General features: G+C 34.5%; 1 protein-coding gene across 2 annotated transcripts in view; it reads left to right on the top strand.

The window, feature by feature from the left end:
- ROCK1 (Rho associated coiled-coil containing protein kinase 1) overlaps positions 1-22,998 on the top strand; it is a 151,698-nt gene that overhangs the window by 57,733 nt on the left and 70,967 nt on the right. For both annotated transcript variants that reach the window (XM_024580571.4, XM_024580572.4), the window contains exons 5-10: positions 77-252; positions 1,058-1,142; positions 2,297-2,441; positions 2,781-2,919; positions 5,565-5,656; positions 20,822-20,981. In XM_024580571.4, coding sequence (XP_024436339.2) covers positions 77-252; positions 1,058-1,142; positions 2,297-2,441; positions 2,781-2,919; positions 5,565-5,656; positions 20,822-20,981 — 797 coding nt within the window. The remainder of the gene's footprint in view (positions 1-76; positions 253-1,057; positions 1,143-2,296; positions 2,442-2,780; positions 2,920-5,564; positions 5,657-20,821; positions 20,982-22,998) is intronic.

Raw genomic sequence — 22,998 nt, 5'->3', positions numbered from 1 at the left:
TCACTACTATTTTTGCCAATTTTTAAATGAAACAATTTTACCTGATCTTAATGAATTATTTTTTATATTTGTATAGCTTTTTTATGCATTCCAAGATGATCGTTATCTCTACATGGTGATGGAATACATGCCTGGTGGAGATCTTGTAAACTTAATGAGCAACTATGATGTGCCTGAAAAATGGGCACGATTCTATACTGCAGAAGTAGTTCTTGCATTGGACGCAATCCATTCCATGGGTTTTATTCATAGGTAAAGATAAATATGCTTTAAATTTTCTCATTGGTTGATGAGAGAAGCTGAAAATACTTAAATGTTATTCAATTAGCATTTCCTACTCTCAGTTCACCTCTTATCCTTTATATGACATGGGTGGTATTTCAGAACTTAAAACTTTGAAATTTGTAGTTTTAACATTTCAGCTTAACGTTAATGTAAGTGTACTTTTTACTGTCCCTTAAAATTTGATTATCTAGCTTTTATTTTGTGTTCTATAAAGCAAAAATTGTAAGCTGGTTTTCTGAGGTATGTGCCAGAGTGTTAGTTTTCATTTTTTAGTATACAAATTAATTTGCTTTTAATTAGTGAATATATCATATTGTTAGAATAATAATTTTATTTGTTCTGCAAATACTACTTGAATCCACTGTGCAGTTACTATGCTGAGTTCCAAGGGTACAAAAATGAAAGTGACTTAGACCCTGCCCTGGAAATATTTATGCATTTATGTTGAGAAGTGTGTTTCAATTTCTTTTTATTTCTAAGTGTTAGATTTTTTATGATTATTCTCTCTCAAATGATTTGAACCCTCTTTACCTACCCAGAAGAAACAAACTCTACTTAAAAGAAAGAGGAATATTATATGTCTTCTTCTGAGGCATTAACATATAAAGAATTTTCCCTGATGAAGTTAAATGTCTGCATGTGGATAGAGAGTACATACAGGTCAAATGTTCCTTATCTACATTGAGTGAGGATAACTAGCCTAAAATAAGTGCTTCATATAATTTTATCAGTGTCTGATCTGTTTCAGAAATGCTCTCTTTTTCCCCCTCAGAGATGTGAAGCCTGATAACATGCTGCTGGATAAAGCTGGACACTTGAAGTTAGCTGATTTTGGTACTTGTATGAAGATGAATAAGGTTAAATAATTAGATTTTAATTGAGTTTTTTGCTTATTCAAGACATACGCTTTTTAGAAAATGTTATAAAAATTTACTAACCATAGCTGGACTTGTCCAGAATTGATGTGACTCGTCTCATTCGTTGAAACAGATGTTACCGTTTCAATGTTGTATTAGTAACGTGTGATTTATTTTTTCCTCTCTATTTAGGGTAAGTGTAGATTGCCAGATTTACTAAATCCTTTATAATAAATGTAATATACTACTGGGAACTAGAAATGGAAATAGTCCCTAAAGACTAGTGTCAGTAGTAAAGTTAGAGTTTCATAAATACTAGATTTCAGTAATGTGTATATTTTTAGTTAACCTTCTAGTAAGTATCTTACTGTTTAGGGAATCAATCTTAAAAGAAACCCATTCTCACCATTTATATTATGAATAATGTATAAAGCTGAAGTAGCAAGTATGCTGCTTTATTTTCAGTTGAAACAGTTTATATGCATTGAAAATTATCACAGAACAATATTCAGGAAGTTATATTTATTATTTTAAAAGGAAATTACTGGTTAGAAGGAAACACTACTTGAGAACTTTTTTGTGAACATTTAATTATAATTCTAGTGCATTAATACCAGCTAAAATAAGTAATAGTTATGTATAGTTTTTTTGATGATTAAAATATATATTAGATATTCAGTGTGCTTACCACCATCATGCCCTTTTCCCATGCTTCCCCCAATATATTTGTACAGTTGATTCTTACGTGTGTTCTTCAGTTTCAAGCATTGTTGACTTGAATGGCTATTTTAGTAAAAATAATGAAATCAGCATTTGTATATTAATATCAAATGATTCATCCTATGAGCCCCTTAGTCTTACTGCATTAGTTTATATACTTGCTGTCTGCTGTTAAGATGAGATCATTATATTGGCACAACTGGGTATAATAAATGTCGGCAGTGTGTCTAGTATTATTACAAGATGAAAATCCCTCTTGTATACACATATTTGAATATACTCTGTATATCATACATATATATGATTAAGCTATTTGTTCATTTTTGTTAACTTTGCATTACATTTTGATATAGTTTTATAGCTCAAAGATTTAGAGTTCTGCAGATTATATGTCATTTTAAATAATTGAGACTTTGACCTGTATTTCTTTTTAGGAAGGTATGGTACGATGTGATACAGCAGTTGGGACGCCTGATTATATTTCCCCTGAAGTATTAAAATCTCAAGGTGGTGATGGTTATTATGGACGAGAATGTGACTGGTGGTCAGTTGGCGTATTTTTATATGAAATGCTTGTAGGTGAGTAAAGGGAATTTTGTGTACCTCTAAAATAATTGTTTATCCCCAAACTTACAACTTAGTTTCTTTTATTAAAATATGACATTAGAAAGTGTTGATTTTGTGTATAGGAAACGATATACAAATTGATCCAAACCTGCTTTGTGTGTTTTTAAGAGCTATTTAGAAGATTAAAGCGACTTTTTAATATGTATTTCTTTTTACATATTGTGTATTTTTAGTTTATATATATATATACTTAGTAATCTTTAAACAGGTAACACTGACTCTTCCTTCGAAACTGATTTTTTTTTAATGTATCTTATTGTGCTTTGGGGGTTTTTTTTGTCATTTTTTCAGGTGATACACCTTTTTATGCAGATTCTCTGGTTGGAACTTACAGTAAGATTATGAACCATAAAAATTCACTTACCTTCCCTGATGATAATGACATATCAAAAGAAGCAAAAAATCTTATTTGTGCCTTCCTTACTGACAGGTAAATAACCTTAACATTGAATTTGCTTATATTTGTCTTAAGGAAATTCTCATTTTGCTGCTCAGTTTTTGACATCTATACCTGAGTGCCTGTATTTATAGTATTGGAATAAAAATGTTGCCATTCTCGAACTCATTCATGACAGTGAATCCTAATACAATCTTATGAAATTCTGCATGCCTTTTTTGGATCTCAATTTACTAGCTTTACCTAAGAAACTGAGATACAATATATCTTTTCTGACAGACCAGATGATTCTTTTTATTTCGTTGTTAAATTTTTAACTTGGTTTAGTATAAAAATGATGATATATATTATTGAGTCTTGAGATTTTTTCTAACATGTTATATCTCTGAAATTAGACTATTTCACAAGCAATGGCATGTATTAAGTTCACTGGGAAAAATTTTTTCTTAGTGGTAGAACAGTGATGATGCATCTTCCAGTTGAAGCCATTTAAGATAACACTGTATTGTATAATTGAAATTTGCTGAAAGAGTAGAACTTTAAGTTCTCACACAAACAAAAAAGGGTAAGTATGTGAGGTGATGGATGTGTTAATTAACTCACTGGGGAAATCCTATCACAATGTGTACGTGTATCAGATCATCATGTTGTGCACTTTAAATATCTTAAAATTTTATCAATATACTCAATAGAGGTGGAAAAAAGATTTAATTATATATGGTATATGTTGAAATTAAGTAAATAGTACAAAGATATAAAAAAAGATTTTTCTTACCTGCTTCCTTCTAGAGATAATCATTGTATAAATGTATATGTGTGCATGTGTTTTAGAAACTAAAGTAGCATATTATGTATACCCCTGTAGTTTAATTTTTAAATTTAAACAGCCAGATGACTTAGAACTAAGATTTCACTTAACATTATGATTGCATATAGTTAGTTTAAATACTAGGGAGGCCTAGTATTTTTAAATTTGTTTCCATTTCAGATTTACACTAATTATTTAAATTATCCTTCTTCAGTATGTCCCTTAGAACCTGAAATTTATAGTTTTTCAAATTTTTACATGTTAACGTAAGTGTTATGCAGATATAGGTGCTGTGCCATGTTAGGTGCTAGGGATATAGAAATGAATGCGATACACACCTGCTGTTCTCCACTACCTCATAGTCCTTTGGGGGAAAAGACAAGCAAAGGAGACACTTATTGTACAGGGAGATACATACTTCAAATTAAGTAGTGTGTGCCATAGAATCATGGATAGGTGCCCCCATCCAGTCTGGAAGAGTCAGTGAAAATGTTTTTTTTCTTTTTCATTGGATTTATTGGGGTGATATTGGTTAATGAAATTATATAGGTTTCAGGTATACAATTCTATAATACATCATAAGTATATTGTATTGTGCATTCTTCATCCCAAGTCTTTTTCCATCACCATTTATCCCCTCTATACCCTCTTCTAATTCCCCTACCCCTTTATTCCTCTGGTAATCACCATACTGTTGTCTGTGTCTATGTATGTTTTTTTTTTCTTGCTTAATCCCTCAACTTTTTACCCAGCCCCATAACCCCCCCTTCCCTCTGTCAGATCTTAGTCTGTTCTCTATTTACAAGCCTTTTCTATTTGTTTGTTAGTTTATTTTGTTCACTAGACTCTACATATGAGTGAAATCATATGGTACTTGTCTTTTTCTGTCTTATTTCACTTAGCATAATACTCTCCATGCTGTCATAAAGAGTAAGATTTCTTTCTTTTTTATAGCCAAGTAGTAGTCAATTAAATGTGGTAAATGCACCACAGCTTTTTTATCCACTCATGTACTGATAGACTCTTGGGCTGTGTCCAAATTATGGCTATTATAAATAACACTGCAGTGACATAGAGGTGCATATATTCTTTCAAATTAGTGTTTCAGATTTCTTCAGATATATTCCCAGAAGTGGAACCACTGGGTCATAAGTCAGTTGAGTAGTAAATAGTTCTTTGAAAAGTATCACCTATCTAAAGCAATTTATCTTTTAACTCTTGAAAAAAATTTGGAATTTGGGTTTTCTTGTTGTTGATAAGCACTCTACTAGAGAACAAAAGTTGCTGAGTTCCTCTCTCAAAATCAACTAAAGGCATATTTTTAAATATTATGTGTTCACTGAAGAGGCCAGGAACCAGTAATTTGTCCCAATAAAAAATTTCAGTTTTGTAGTAATCTCAAGAATTCGTTATCATTGTTTTTTGATTGGTCAGAAATATTTAATAGATTATAAAATGGAAAATTTTAATTTAAAATGCCTTTTCTGACTTTTTATTAGCTTCTGGTGTGAAGTAAAGTTGTTAATGCAAAAAATGTATAACTACCACTATTTTAAAAACCTACTGAGAAAATTTACTATTTTATTCATTATGCTTATGAACCAGGGTGAGTGATTCATCTGGATTATTATTGTCAATAGAAAGTCATGGAGTATCAACAAATCTATGTTTTCTTATATATATTTTCTTTAAAACTTCTTAAATATTCTCAGCCTTTAACTTATTTTTTTAAGCTGAAAATTATGCTGACAATGAATATAGACCTATGTTTTTTCCGTACCGGTTTAATATTGTGCCCACAAATAAATGTGGACAGATTATAATATTATTTTAAATGATTAATAACTTTTCTCCTTCCTTCTCTATTCAGAGAGGTGAGATTAGGGCGAAATGGTGTAGAAGAAATCAAACGACATCTCTTCTTCAAAAATGATCAGTGGGCTTGGGAAACACTTCGAGACAGTAAGTTATTTTTTCTTGCATATTAAGAGAATACTTGAAAGTAGTTGTGGTAGTCTGTTGAAACTCTCTTGCTAATATATGTGTGTGTCTGATGAAAATCTAAAGTACGTGGGTATTGTCCTAACTTACAGAATATTTGATAATATTAGGAAAATTGTACTGCTACTTCTCTTATATCTCTCAAGATAGATGAAATTTTATATACATGTAATTGAATTAGGTTCATCAGTTATAATTTGATATTTGATCTTAGTTGAATTGCTCTTTGTTTTATTTGTTTTCTGTTGGTTTATTTTCCTTTTTTTAATCAATCATGCTATTACAGTTGTCCCAATGTTTCCCCCTTTGCCCCCCTCTATCCAACAACCCCTACTCCCTCCAGGGATCCCCCTCCTTTGTTCATGTCTGTGGGTCATGCATATAATTTCTTTGGCAACTCCATTTCCTATACTTGCTCTTAACATACCCCTGCCTCTTCTGTAACTACCAATTTTTACTTCATAATCCCTTCAGTTTTTTACCCACTTACCCCCTGACCCCGCTCTGGTCACCATCCCAATGTTCTCCATAACTATGATTCCATTTCTGTTCTACTTGTTTGCTTAGTATGTTTTTTAGACTCAGTTGTTGATAGATATGCATTTATTGCCCTTTTAATATTCATAGTTTTGATCCACCTCTTTTTCTTAAATAAGTCCCTTCAACATTTTATATAATAATGGCTTGGTGATGATGAACTCCTTTAGCTTTACCTTATCTGGGAAGCACTTTATCTGCCCGTAGATTGTAAATGATAGCTTTGCTGGATAGAGTAATCTAGGTTGTAGGTCCTTGTTTTTGTCAGTTGAATACTTTTTGCCAGTCCCTACTAGCCTGCATAGTTTCTTTTGAGAAATCAGCTGACAGTCTTAAGGGAACTCCTTTATAGGTAACCATCTGCTTTTTCTCTTGCTGCTTTTAAGATTCTCTCTTCATCTTTAACCTTTGGCATTTTAAATGTGTGTCTTGGTGTGGTCCTCTTTACATCCATCTTCTTTTGGACTCTCTGAGCTTCCTGGACTTATTTGCCTAATCATTCACCACTGGCACCCCTATGATGTGAATGTTGGAACATTTTGGAAATTGTCCCAGAGGCTCCTTACACTATCCTCAATTTTTTGTATTCTTTTTTTCCCTGCTGTTTGGCTGGATATCTTTTTGTTCCTTAAGTTCCAAATCATTTATTTGATTCTTCACTTCATCCACTCCACTGTTGATTCCCTGTAAATTGTTCTTTATTTCAATTAGTATATCATACATTTCTGCCTGGGTCTTCTTTATCCTGTTGAAGTACCCATGGAGTTCCTTGGTCATCCTTATAACCAGTGTTTTGAACTCTGCATCTGATAGATTGCTTATCCCCATTTTGGTTAGTTCTTTTTCTGAAATTTTGTTCTGTTCTTTCATTTGGGCCATATTTCTTTGTCTCCTCATTTTGGCAGCCTCCCTGTGTTTGTTTCTATGTATTAGGTAGAGCTACTTTGACTTGATGTCTCGGTAGTATGGCTTAATGTAGTAGGTGTCCTATAGAGTCCAGTGGTACCACCTCCCCTATCACCCAAGTTGGGTAATCAAGGTATGTCCTCTGTGTGAGTTGAGTACTCCCTCCTCTTGTAGATGAGTCTTGATTGCTGTAAGCAGGTCAATGTGAAGGATTTACCCAGTCCAGATAGCTGATAAGACTGGCTGTGTTCCCTGGCCAACAACCACCTCACTCTGTGGCTTTTGGAGGTGATTGGGGGATAGTCCGATGTGTTCTATAACTGTCCTCTGGGTGCACAGGCTCTGGGGTTCCCCAGATGGTGCAGTCCAAGGTCAGCCTCCACCTTTCTTCTGTCGGTGGTCCCTTGGGGTAAGCTTAAGCCATCTGCAGAAGTACAGGAGCTGGGCCTAGCTGTTGCTGCTTTGAGCATATTTAGGAAAGTCTGAGGCCTGTGTCTAGCCCAGCCCTTCATAAGGAAAAACCATTTTACTAGCTTGGGTGGACCTGTAAGTTGGATGGGGTGGACTACTAGGTACTTGTCAGGGGAGTGCTTACTGTGTGAGCCAGGTTGATGGAGATTCAGATATGGCTCTGTGTGGGGAGAGCTCAGAAAAGATACAATGGCTGCTGTCTACAGTTCTGCCTGGGAGGAAGCTGTACCCCCAGCTCTCGTGTGATGCCAGATACTTTAGTTCCTCCGTGTATGCCATGGGTGCCCTTCAAGGTGCTGTCCTAATGCTGGAGCCTGGAGGAAGTGAGTCTGAGTAAGTCTGTACATGGTGCAAGGTCCATTAAGAGGACAGGATTGAGAATCCCACAGTTAATTCCACCAACTCTCAACCCCACTGGTTTTTACAGCCAGAAGTTATGGGGGCTTATCTCCTGTCACTGGAACCCTGAGTAGGGTGGTCTGGTGTGGGGCTGGGATTCCTTGCTCCCTAGACATCCCTCCGTATTATATCCACCAGCGTGGGTTTGGAACCAACCAGTTCCATGTCTCTGTCCCTCCATCCCCCCTACCCATCTGGATGAATGTGGTTTATTTAATTCCTTAGTTGTCAGAATTCCATATAGCTTGATTTTTCTGATGATTATGAGTGATACTTGCTTTGTAATTTAGCTGTAATTTTTCTATGGTTGTGTGAGGAGGCTATCTGCATTTACCTGTGCCTCCATGTTGCTCTTTGTTTCAGACGTATCTCATTGTGGAAGAGTCAGTAAATAAGGGTTAATTAAAATGTATTCCTTGTGAAAATACATGTTATTCTCTCATTTTTACTAAAATCTAAAATAAAAGATTCTATTCATAAATATTAGTGGAATATTAATTTGTATAAGGGGACATAGGAAATTGTGGTACACTTGATTTCCCTCAGGCTTAAAGTTTGCAGTTCACAAATAAAAATATGTAGTGTGCAAGAAGTTAATTTTCAGCTAATTTACAACATTTTACTATTTCAAAAAAAATTAAAATTATAAGATTTACAGAAAACCTTTTTTAACATAGCTCAATCAAAGTTATAATGGCACCAAAGTTCCCATCATCTTTGTGGATTTGGGAGGCCAAGAATTACTTTTCCCCTATTGAAGTCTCAGGAACTTCTTCCCTTTTCACTAGCAAAAGAGGATAGTGTTTACCAGTCCTTCATTTCCTCCTATAGCAATAGCAAGGAACAGTAATAATGGAAATAAACTCAGCTGTGTGATTTTAGGAACAGTTAAAAATTAGGTATTTGTCTTAAGGACTGCCTGTCTAGTTGAGACTTTTCAGAAAAGAAAAGTCTTGTTAATTTTGAAGAAATAGATCATGTAGGTTTGCCAAAATTAGCCAAATATTCTGGTTATCAAATATTGTAAAAGAAATGTTACATTATCTTTGAGTAATATGTGTACTTATACTGAGCTGTAAAATTGAGAAGGGAAAAGGGGAAATAAATTCTTGTGGAAGTCAAGAAATTATACTACTATACAGAATGACATTGAGTAACCTACTATCTGGAGAAGCTACAGGAGCAGCTTGACATTGAGGGCATTTGTTAATATTCCCACTCTAGGAAGTAAGTAACTTCTTCCTTCTCATAAGTAAATGTGACATGGTCTTTGCCTTCATGCTGCATGAGAAACTTGCAAGACAGATAAGTAGAGTGAGGTAATAATGGTTGCATTGAAAAGCTTTGTGTTTTTATTAAAGTTATGTTCTTAGTAAAGTTTAAGAAGGCTGAAAACAAACAAATATGTTTATAAATCCAAAGAAAATTTAAAAGGGGATTGGAGAAATACAAGTATCTTTTGTATTGATTTAAATTCTTTTTCAGAGTGAAACTAGAATAACCACACAATAAATGACTTTAAAAGGTAAAGAGGACTTTTTTTTTTTAATTGAAGAACTGGTAATTAATTGGGAGGGAGCTAACCTAGTCAACAAATATTGAACATCTACTATATTGTGAGCACTATTTTATTTCAGATCTAGGAAAACAACAGTGATCAGACCAACAAATGTTCTTTATACCTTTTAGAGCTCATAGTCTAGTGGAATTGGGACATCCATATCAATGGCATTTTATGATAATTGTTATACCTCCTTAATATAACTGTTTCTGGTTATGAAAAAATAAAACAGGTAGCCCTGGCTGATGTGGCTTAGTGTATTGTGTGCCGGCCTGTGAACCAAAAGGTCACTGGTTTGATTCCTAGTCAGGGTACATGCCTTGGTTGCAGGCCAGGTCCCCAGTAGGGGGTGCATGAGAGGTAACCACACACTGATGTTTCTCTCCCTCTCTCCCTTCTTTTCCCCTCTCTCTAAAAAAATAACGACAATTTTTTAAATAAAAAGGCTGGCAAAGTGAATTACTTCATTGATTTAACTCAAAAGAACTTTATATTTAAAGAATTTCTGTATTTAAGTAATTATTATCATTTCTATATTTTTAAAGCTCTATTGTTATCTATGGTTTTGCTGTCAAACACTTAGATTTAACATACTTACAAACATTTTAATAGCTTTTCCTAATCCTAATAGCTCCTGTTTTTGTGGCTATAGTATAGAAAAAAAGAAAGAAAAATTAAAGTCTGTGGAACTTATTGTTCTCTTCTTCTCTTTCCCTTTTCCTACCCCTTCTTCACTTCCCACCCTTAAAATACCAAGAATACTTTTATTCTTAAGTGACCTTTCTGACCTGCTAAGTTTTAAAACATTATATAACAGTTTTAATTCAACTATTTTTTGTTGGCAAAATTGCTTATCTTTTACAAATAATAGTTCTTTTGGTAATTTTACCACTTAAATGTCATCAAATAAGAAGCCAATTAAACTTTACCCATCTGTTCCTGGATGGTGTGAGAGCAGGGTAAAAAATAGCTTGATTTTTGGCAGAATTTCTTTGAGCTTTCTGATTTTATACACTCTTAATTTAGAGGCACAAAGTATTAAGTTTATAAAATTACTTTTTCCATTCATTTGACATAGAATTAAAGAAATGACAGGAGTAGGATTAAAAATAGAAGACAAAAAAATTAAAAGACCTAAAAACTTGGTTACAGGTCACACTTCTAGTAAATGACAGTGTCAGGATTCAAATCTAAGTCTGTTTGACTGAAAAGTCTTCGATTTTCTGTAATACCACATACCACTTCAAGATTTCCACTATTCAGTGTCATACAGACTAGAAATGTAGGTAAATCAACACTTGTTGGCTATTAAATTTGGGGAGAAGAAAATGATAACATTTAAGTACTGCAACAAATATTAAAGGGCTTGCTTTAAGAAGAAGAAGAGGAGGAGGAGGGGGCAGGGGGAGAAGAAGGGAAAAAAAACAGAGGAAAACAGTCTAACAATAAAATGGCACTACATACATGTCTATCAATAATCACCTTAAATGTAAATGGCTTAAATGATCTGACCAGAGGCATAGGGTAGTTGAATGGATAAAAAATAAGGCCCATATATATGTTACCTCCAAGAGACCCATCTCAGACTGAAAGATACTCAGAGAAAAAAAGTAAAGGGATGGAAAAAGATATTTCGCGCAAATGGGGTGGGGGGGAAGCTGGGATAGCAGTACTTAATATCCAACAAAATAGACTTTAAAGCCAAGACTATAGTAAGAGACAAAGACACTACATATTTATAAAGGGAACAATCTAACAAAAGGATATAACCCTAGTAAACATGTATGCACCCAACATAGGAGCACCTGAAGATGTGAAGCAAATCTTGATGGACAAAAAGGGAGAGACCAGCCGAAATATAGTCATAGTTGGAGATATTAACAGTCCACTGACTTCAACGGGTAGGTATTCCAGGCAGAAAATCAACTAAGAGACAGTGGCCTTAAATGACACTAGATCAAATGTATTTAATCAATATTTTCAGAGCATTTCACCCCAAAGCAGCAGAATATACATACTTACCAGGTGCACGTAGAATGTTTTCTAGGATAGACCACATGTTAGGACACAAAACAAGTCTCAGCAAATTTAAGAAGACTGAAAACATATCAAAGCATCTTCTCTGACCACAATGCTATGAAACCAGAAATCAGTCAAAAGAAAAACACTGGAAAACACACAACGATATGGCAGCTAAATAACATGTTATTAAACAATGAATGGGTCAACAATAAGATCAAGGAAGAAATCAAAAGATACCTTGAAACAAATGAAAATGAGGATACAACATTCCAAAATCTGGGGGACACTGGGAAAGCAATCCTAAGAGGGAAATTCATAGCATTACAGGCCTATCTCAAAAAAAAAAAAAACAAACCAAAAAACAAGAAAAAACTCAAACAATCTTAACTTCACACTTAAAGGAACTTGAAAAGGAACAACAAACAAAGCCCACAGCAAGTAGAAGGAAGGAAATAACAAAGATCAGAGCAGAAATAAATGAAATAGAGTCTAAAAAAGTGATACAAAAGATCAATGAATTCAAGAGCTTGTTCTTTGAAAAGATAAACAAGATGGGCAAACCTTTAACCAGACTCATCAAGGAAAAAAGAGAAAGGATCCAAATAAATAAGATCAGAAATGAAAGAGAAGTAACAACTGACAACAAGGAAATACAAAGGATGGTAAGAAAATACTTTAACAATTACATGCCAACAAATTGGACAACCTGGACGAAATACATAAATTCCTGGAAATACACAGTTTTCCAAAACTAAATCAGGAAGAATCAGATAATCTGAATAGATAATGAAACTGAAGCAGTAAGCACAAAATTGCCAACAAACAAAAGCCCTGGACCAGATGGATTCACAGGTGAATTGTACCAAACATTCCAAGAACTAACACCTTTCCTTCTCAAACAATTTCACAAAATTCAAGAGGAAATAAGGCCCCAAACTCATTTTACTAGGCTAGCATTATCCTAAATCCAAAACCAGATAAAGACACTACAAGAAAAATATAGGCCAATACTCTAATGAATGTAGACACTAAAATCCTTAACAAAATATAAGCAAACCAAATACAGCAGTGCATCAGAAAGATCATACAACATGATCAAGTGGGATTTATTCTGGAAATGCCAGGATGGTACAACATTCACAAATCAATAAATGTAATACACCACAAACAAAAAATGAAGGATAAAAACCACATCATATCAATACATGCAGAAAAAAACTTTTGATAAAATCTAGCACCTATTTATGATAAAAACTCTCAGCAAAGTGAGAATAGAGGGAACATACCTAAACGTAATAAAGGCCATATATGACAAGCACACTGCCAGCATCATACTCAACTTGCAAAACTACAAGCATTTCCCTTAAGATCGGGAACAAGACAGGAATGTTGATTTTTATCTCTCTTATTCAACATAGTACTGGACGTCCTAGCCACAGCAATCAGACAAGAAGAAGAAATAAAAGGCATCCAAATTGGAAAAGAAGTTAAACTGTCATTATTCGTAGATGACATGATACTGTACATAGAGAACCCCAAAGATTCCATCAAGAAACTACTAGAACTGATCAATGAATTCAGCAAAGTAGCATACAAAATTAATATTCACAAATCAGTTGCCCTTTTATTTTTTTTATTTCTTTAAAGATTTTATTTATTTTTAGAGAGAGGGAAAGGGAAGGAGAAAGAGAGGGAGAGAAACATCAATGTGTGGTTGCCTCTTGCACGCCCCTGACCAGGGACCTGGCCCACAACCCAGGCCAGTGCCCCAAATGGGAATCAAACCAGTGAGCCTTTGGTTCCCAGGCTGGCACTCAATCCACTGAGCCACACTAACCAGGGCTCAGTTGCACTTTTATATGCCAATAATGAACTAACAGAAAGGGAAATTAAGAAAACAGTCCCATTCACAATTGCTTCAAAAAGAAATACCTAGGAATAAACCTAACCAAGGATGTAAAACACCTGTACTCAGAAAATTATAAGACACTGAATAAAGAAATTGAAGAAGATACAAATAAGTAGAAGTATATACCGTGTTCATTGATAGGAAGAATTAACAACGTTAAAAAGTCCATACTACCCAAAGCAATGTATAGATTCAATGCAATTCCTGTCAAGATTCTAGGACTGTTACAGACCGGGGGGGTGGGGGAGACTGAACGATATAAAACAACCTCCTTCTTTTCCTCCAGGGGTTCCCCCCCATATGAGGTTCGCTTTGCCTGCTGCCAAAGGAAAGACGTCTCTCAATGCCAGAAATTTTAAAGTTCTTCAGAATACCCACAAATGTATACAGTCCTTCCTTCTCCCCTCTGCCTAGTTCGGATCTCAGGAAAGAAGTAGAAGTCCATGGTTCACCCTCCCAACACAGCTCCATCAACTGTGTTGCTGCCACGATCTCCAGTTAATCCAAAGCCATGTGGCACCTTCTCATGGCACACCAGCGGGAGTCCTTTTACCCCTTTTCTTCCAGGCAAAGTCTCTCCTGCTTCCTAAGCCACATGGCAAAAAGGGAGCACTTCTAAAGCCATGGTCCTGACTCTTGACCAAGCCCCCATAGTCCCCACTCTGCCAAAGACACCCACTGCCGTGTGGTCCCCAAAAGGATGCACAGTCCCAAAAAGAGACACCAAATGGCTGTCGTGCCTGGGTTTAAATCCCAGCGCCAATCTTCCTCTGCAGCCCCATTTCCAGCTCCTCCCACAATTGGCCACAGCTGCCAGTATTCCGGGCAGATGTGACCCTGTGTTGTGGAGCCAATTATCTCCAAGCTCTTCTGGACCCCATTACAAATCCCTATTTGGGTCCCCCTCTTGGCTGCACCCTGTTACAGGATCATAGTTCACAGAACTATAACAAATATTTCAAAAATGTATATGGAACCACAAAAGGCCCTATATAGCCACAGGAATCCTGAGAAAGAAGAACAAAGTTGGAGGAATCACTCTACCTCATATCAAACTATACTACAAGGCCATAGTAATCAAAACAACCTGGTAGTGGCATAAATACAGACATATAAGTCAATGGAACAGAATAAAGAGCCCAGAAATAAACCCACGCCTTTATAGTCAATTAATATTGGAAAGAGGAAGCAAACACATAAAATGAGCTACAGATAGTCTTTTCAATAAATGGTGTTGGGAAAATTGGACAGACATGCAGAAAAATGAAACTAGACGACCTTCTTAAACTACACACAAGAATAAATTAAAAATAGATCAAAGACTTAAATGTTAGATCCCCAAACCATACAAACCCTAGAAGAAAACAGGCAGCAGAATCTCAGACATTGCTGGTAGAAATTTTTTATCAGATATATCTCCCCAGGCAATGGAAACAAAAGAAAAAAATAAACAAATGGGATTTCATCAGTCTAAAATGTTTTTGCACAACAGTGGAAATCAGCACAAAATAGAAAGACAACTGCAGAATGGGAGAACATGTTCGACAATACATCTGATAAGGGGTTAATATCCAAAATTTACAAAGAACTTCCAAAACTAAACATCAAAAAAAAAAATACAGCCCAGTTAAACAATGGGCAAAGGACCTGAATAGACTTCTCCAAGGAGGACATCCAGGTGACCAATGGACATTTGAAAAGATGCTCAATGTCACTAATCATCAGAGAAATACAAATTAAAACCACAATGAGTTACCATCTCACACCTGTTAGAATGACTATCAGCAATAAATCAACAAGCGCTGACAAGGATGTGGAGAAAGAGGAACCCTAGTGCATTGTTGGTGAGAATGCAGACTGGTATAGCCACTATGGAAAGCAGTATGGAGATACCTTGAAAAATTAAAAGTGGATCTGTCTTTTTGATCCAGCTATCCCACTTCTGGGAATATATCCAAAGGAACCCAAAACACTAATTAGAAAGAACATAAGGATCCCTGCGTTCATTGCAGAGTTATTTACAATAGCCAAGATATGGAATCAGCCCAAGTATCCTTCAATAGATGAGTGGATAAAACAACTATGAGACATTTACACAATGGAATTCTAGTTGGCTTAAATTAGAATAAATTTTACCCTTTCTAACAGTGTGGATGGACCTAGAGGACATTATACTATGTGAAATGAGCCAGTCAAAGACAAATACTGTTGTATGATTTCGATTTCACTCTTTTGTGGAATCTAATGAACAAACTGAACTAACAAGCAAAACAGAGACAGACTCATAGATGGAGAACAGATGACAACTAGTGGAGGGGAAGGTTAGGAGGTGGGATTGAGCAAAAAGGAAAAAGGACTAATGGACTTGGACAACAATGTGGTGATTGCTGGGGGGAGGTGGGTATAAGGGGACTAAATAGTAACGGGAAAAATATAAAGATTAAATTTTAAAAAAGAATGATAATTTTATTGCACATATTTTTAATAATACCATGTTAAATGTGATACATGCTAACTTGCAAAACACTTTGCCATTCACAACTCATTTGAGATAAGATATTGCCATTCCTTAATACACCTATAGCTGGTGAGAAATACGCAACATGGTAAAGTGGTAACTCTCGTCTCATGAGGTAAGTTTTCAGTTTAGTTAAAAACAAAATTTATTGTCTAAAAGCACATATATACTCTATTCTTGGTTTTGTGGATTTAGTCTAGCGTCCTCTGTTTTAGAGTTACATTCTCATGGGAGAGATTATTAATGTAGGCTTTATGGATAAAGAATTTAGAGTCTGGCAAGTATGGGGTGTTTAGGAGTTTATACTTTCTCAGCATTACATTGGGCTCTTTAAAAAAAAATAGACTTTTAGAAAAAGTACCCCCTTTTATTGTGGCAAAGTATATATAACATAAAATTTACCATTTTGACCATATTTTTGGTATATAGCTCTATGGCACTAATCACCTTTACCTTTTTTTAGCAACCCTCACCATCTACAGAACTTTATTTCATCCCAAACTAAATCTCTGTACACATTAAACAATAACTCTCCATTCTTCTCTAACTGTAGCTGCCCTCCCCCCCAACCATAGCCACTACTCTACTTTCTGTCTCTATGAATTTGACTATTCTGGTTATTCAAATAAGTGGAAACATACAATATTTATCTTTTTGAGATTGACTTATTTCACTTAGTTTGTCTTCAAGGTTTATCCATGTTATATCATGTATCAGAATTTCATTTTAGGTCTGAATATTGCATTGTGTCTATGTACCACATTTTTTTCCATTCATTTAGTAGTAGATACTTGGAGTGCTTGTACCTTTTAGCTATTGTGAATAATGCTTCTGTGAATATTGGTGTACTGATATATGTCAGAATCATTGTTTTCCATTCTTTTGAGTTAATTTTTGTATATGGTATAAGGATATCATTCATGGTCTCTACCCACTAAATGCTAGCAGCATGCCTCCCTCAGTACAACAACCAAAAAATGTATCAAGACATTACCAAATGAGTGCCAGGATGCAACATTGTTTTAAAATTGAGAGCCATTCTTTCAAAGATTTATACCAAGGCCATAATTGACTTAAGTACTTCACTAGGAGACACAACTCTTTTTTTTTCTTCCTCAGTTTAAAAATTAGAGTTACTATTATGAAGCTAAAATAGTCTAGTCTGGAAGTTCTGTTGTTCATTAAGGAAAGGGAATGGTAGTAAGGTCTCTTCTCATTCACTGTTAGTAGTATTACAGTTTCTTTGAGTTAAATATGTTGCTTCCTTCCTATAGTCATCAAATAGTTCATTGTGTCCCAGACACAAAACAATAGTTATTTCTGGCCTGGCATATCCAGATGATTCAGTAGAAAAATGATTCCTATAGATAAAAGATTAAGATCATGAAACCAGGTCAGTTAAGAACCCTGAGATGATTGTATCTATAGTAATTATTCAATATTGTAACCATAATATTTCAGTGATGTTTATTATACCCCAGTATCTTAACTAAAAAGTCATTTTTCCAAAAACCTGTTTTTCTAATTCATTATTTTATTGTTTATTTCATTGCAGTTGTCCCAATTTTTTCCCTTCTTTCTCCCTATCCAGCCCACCCCTGTCACCCACAGTCTATTCCCTCTCCGTTGTCCATGGCCATGAGTCAGTCATACATGTTCTTTGACTAATTCCTTCTCCTTCCTTCCCTCATTCCTCTTCTCCCGCCTCCACTCCTACAGCTATCAGTCTGTGCCATGTTTTCATGTCTCAGTTCTATTTTTCTCGTTATTTTGTTCATTAGATTCCAGTTATAAGTAGGTCACATGGTATTTGTCTTTTGCTGACTGGCTTATTTCATTTAGCATAATAGTGTGTAGTTCCATCCATGCTATCCCAAAAGGTAGTACTTCCTTCTTTCCTTCTGCTGCTTAGTATTCCCTTATATAAGTGTACCACAAATTTTTAATCCACTCATGTACTGATGGCATTTAGGCTGTTACCAACACTTGGCTGTAGTAAATAGCACTGCTATGAACATTGGAGTGCATACGTTCTTTTGAAATGGTGTTTCAGGATTGTTAGGGTATATTCAGTAGTGGAATTGTTGGGTCATAAGGCAGTTACGTTTTTACTTTTGGGGGGAAATTTCATACTGTTTTCCACAGTGTCTGCAGCAGTCTGCATTCCCCACATTCCCACAGCAGTGCACTAGAGTTTGCTTTTCTTCATATCCTTGTCAGCACTTGTTGTTTGCTGATTTATTAACGATGGCCATTTTGACCGGTGTGAAGTGGTATCTCATTGTGGTTTTAAATTGCATATCTACGATGGCTAGTGATTTTGAGCATTTTTTTCATATGCCTATGGGTCATCTGTATGTCTTCCTTGAAGAAGTGTCTGTTCAGGTCTTTGCCTATTTTTTAACTGAATTGTTTGTCTTCCTGGTGTTGAGTCGTATGAGGTTTTTCTATATTTTGGAGATTAAACCCTTGTCAGATGTATCATTGACAAATCTGTTCTCCTGTACAGTGAGTTCCCTTCTCATTTTGATGAAACTTTTTAATTTGATGTAGTTCCCTTTGTTTCTTTTTTTCCTTTATTTCCCTTGCCCTAGCAGATATATCAGCAAAAATATTGGTACATGGGATGTCTGAAATTTTACTGCCTATGTTTTCCTCTAGGACTTTTATGGTATCACAACTTATATTTAAGTCCTTTATCCATTTTGAGTTTATTCTGGTATATGGTGTAAGTTGAAGGTCTAGTCTCACTTTTCTGCATGTATCAGTCCATTTCTCCCAATACCACTTATTGAAGAGACTGTTTTTACTCCATTGTATGCTTGTGCCCCCTTTGTTGAATACTAATTGACCATAGAGACATGGATGTATTTCTGGGCTCTCTATTCTGTTCCTTTGATATATGCATCTGTTTTTATGCCAGTAGCAGGCTGTCTTGATTACAGTGACCTTATAGTATAGTTTAATATCAGGTCTTGTGATCCCTCCGGCTTTGTTCTTCTTTCTTAAGATTGCTGAGGCTATTTGGGGTCCTTTTTGGTTCCATATAAATTTTTGAAATACTTGTTCTAGATCTGTAAAATATGCCATTGGTATTTTAATAGGAATTGCATTGAATCTATAGATTGCTTTGGGTAGTATGGACATTTTAATGGTGTTAATTCTTCCAGTCCATGAACATGGTATGTGCTTCCATTTATTTGTATTTCCCTCAATTTTTTCTTCAGTGTTCTGTAGTTTTCCAAGTGCAGATCTTTTACCTCCCTGGTTAAATTTATTCCTAGGTACTTTATTTTTCTTGTTGCTGTAGTAGATGGGATTTTTTTCTTAGTTTGTATTTCTAATAATTCATTGTGGGTGTACAAGAATATGTTGATTTCTGAATAATAACTTTGCATCCCATTACTTTGCCAAATTCACTTATTAGGTCAAGTAGTTTTTTTGGTGAAGCCTATTGGGTTTTCTGTGTATACTATCATGTCATCTGCAAATAATGACAGTTTTACTTGCTCCTTTTTAATTTAGGTTCCTTTTATTCCTTTTTTGTCTAATCGCTGCAGCTAGAACTTCCAGTACTATGTTGAATAAGAGTGGTTAAAGCGGCACCCTTGTCTTGTTCCTGTTCTTAAGAGAAACACTTTTAGTTTTTGCCTATTGAGCATAATGTTGGCAGTAGGTAAAAACTTATTTTTAGAATTCACTCTCTATAGCAAGCTCGAAGGAAGATAGTAGTAGTATTAATTTCATATGGTATTTTCTTTTGTGTAATGAAGATTTAAGCATTGTCATGTATGGTTTTATATTATTAAGTATATATAAGCCTCGCTCCTCATCAAGTTTATAACTCTTTAAGGATTCTGTATGCATATATTTTTAAAATTTTATGTATTTATTCATTCGTTCATTCCTCACCTAAGGATATACTTACTGATTTTAGAGAGATGGGAAAGGAGGGAGAAAGGGAGGGATAGAAACATTAATGTGAGAGAGGAACATCAATATGAGAGAGAAACACTGATTGGTTGCCTTTTATACGTGCCCCGACCGAGGACCGTACGTGCAATCTTTCAGTTTTCTGGGTGATGCCCAGCCAGCTGAGCCACACTGGCCAGTTTCCCTTTTTCCTTACAGCCATTTCATAAATACCTCACTGAGTTAGTTGTTCCTTAATCACTTGATTGAGGAATGGTAGCTAGTCTGAAAATATAGTACAAAACACTCTGCTTCCTACAACTTAATCTTACAGATATTGAGTGAGGGGGAGAATACTGGTCATCTAGATTTTAAATTGAGTAAAAATATTTCAGTACCAAATTATTCCAGGACTCCAGGATTCCAGTATTCCAGGACTACTAAGTAACCTTGATTCCTAGTTTGCTATAGAGCATATTAACAAACACAGTACTCTGTTTGAAACTAACCACTTTGGTTACAATTCGTTATGCTATAATTTCTGAAAAGTCTTTTGTAGTCCTAACTGCTTTTGCATATTTTATGCTGTGGTATTCTAAAACAAATGTTCATAATACTTGACTCATAATACTCAGATTAAACGTGAGATATAGATCGTAATTATAAGTGATTTTGAAGTAAGATTATTGTTTCACAGAATTATACATGATCAATATCAATTGGTTAATTATCCTAATAAAGCATACTATAATACGACTCACCCCATTTGGAATTTGTGGTTTGCAAGTTACTTGTATGTAAGAAACCATTAGTAGCTGGTATAGAATTTTTGTTTCACTTTATTTTTACATTACATTTGAAGTGAATTACTGCTTTTGTTTTTATTTTTAGCTGTAGCACCAGTTGTACCTGATTTAAGTAGTGACATTGATACAAGTAACTTTGATGACTTGGAAGAAGATAAAGGAGATGAGGAAACATTCCCTATACCTAAAGCTTTTGTTGGCAATCAACTCCCTTTTGTAGGATTTACCTATTATAGCAACCGTAGGTAAGTATGATTTTAAGGATAGGTACTAATTTGTGTAGTCATATTATTTTCTTAGGGACATCTAAAAATCATTTTAAGAGCTTTAAGGAAGATTTTAATGGTATAAAAAGAGATATCTTAATATGCCATTTTTCAGCAATGCATGATATTTCTAGTATTTTGTATTTAATTTCTTTCAGATTCATCCACATTCAGGATATCATTTTTCAGAAATTCTTTGTTTTTGATACACTGTATATCTTCAAGTTATAGCAATTAATAAGTTAAAAGATTCTGTTAATACTAGTATTTTGGATAATCTTATTATCCAAAGAGTTTTGGCTTTATAAAATACATTTTGGAACAACATACATGTTTCTAGTATTATCCTAACTATATTGATAATACCAAAGGCCTATAATTTTTAGTTCTTCAAAAATCGTTACCCTACACCAAAACTGCTAAATGAATTCACCATGTCTTAAAACGTGTAAGACCTTGTGGCCTTAAATTAGGCAAGTAACTTTGACCCTTTATGCCTCCATTTCCTCAAAAGTAGGGAAGATGATTATGATAATAATGGTAATACTAGTTTCATAGGGTTGTTGTAAGGGTTAAGTAAATCAACACAGTAATACACTTAGAACAATGATTTACATGGAGTAAGCAGTCAGTGTTAACTATTATTAATAGTATGAGCTATTGTTAGCTTTAGTGTTTTCATATGCACTTGAGATATAGGTTAAACATTTAATATTATTTTACTTGGCTGAGCATTTATTCATTCATTCAACAAACATATTGGACATCTTACTCTTTGTGAAGTATATACTAAGCACTTAGGTACAGGGAAAGAATGAGTAAGTTATAGTACCTTCTCTTGAGATGTTCATATCCTAGCAAGAATATGGATAAATTGTATAATATAGGTCGGAAAGATCTACACAATAGAAATCTAAACAAAGTGCAGTACCAGTGTATAGTGACCCGTATGGCAACATTTACTGGGTGTGTCAAATCTACTTATTAAATTTATGTTTAAAATAAATACTTTTAATTAAATTATATTCCATCAGAGTGGCATTAGATATTTGAATTGCTTTGAGTAATTATTAAGTTTTTGGTTATTATAAGTTAACCTTATTTTGAAGTGAAGCGTCTTGTCATTTTAGTCATAACTTCTTTTTTTTTTTTCTTTTCTTTTTTTTTTTTAATTAAATTTATTGGGGTGACATTGGTTAGTTAATTCAGGTCAAGTTTAGAAAACAAGAAGGCAGTTTAGTCTTGGCTTGTGCATTTTTATAGTAATCTACAAGTAAGACAGTATTGAATACTTTTTGTTGCATCACCAGTCAGGTAGGTAGTTTGAGTTTTGACCCTTAGAAAAGTCCCATATTTTAATTCTTATTCCTCCTAACACTCCATGAGTATAATATTATAGCTATTTTATATTGAAATAAATACACAGAGAAGCTTTAAAGCAGTTTTTGCTGAAACATTCCCTTTTTAAAAAATTTTTTATCAATTATTATCTGGCTTGGTTTCTGCAACACTTGAGATGTTGATATAAACAACTGCCAATATTTTTTGGGATTTTCTGTAGATAATTGCAGTTAATTACTTTATTTAGGCTCATCTATACAAAGCTGATTTGAATTAGATAAACATACTATTTGTACTATGTTGTCATGCACTTGATTATGTTCTCTGGTTTTTTTCTTGTATTCATATGTTGCATGTCTCAAACTAACTTTCTGGTTCTTAAAAGTAGAAATTGAACTCTGTTTTTAAGCACCACTACCTCATTGAGTAATATACTATTGTGTAGTAAATGCATTTAGATTATGTGAATGGTCAAGGGGACAGTTACTCCTAATAAAGAAAAAATCAGGAAACTATTGCTTAGCCACATTGTAATATGTAAGTATAATTTTGAATTACTGGTATAAAATAGAAAACTTCTGAAATTGTTATCCTGAAATCTAAACATACTTTTGATTACCAAGGACAGAGATCTTTATTACTGAAGTATAGCTTA

Source organism: Desmodus rotundus, chromosome 10, assembly GCF_022682495.2.
Source record: "Desmodus rotundus isolate HL8 chromosome 10, HLdesRot8A.1, whole genome shotgun sequence".
NCBI classification, from domain to species: Eukaryota; Metazoa; Chordata; class Mammalia; order Chiroptera; family Phyllostomidae; genus Desmodus; species Desmodus rotundus.
This window is presented reverse-complemented; position numbering and strand designations above follow the sequence as displayed.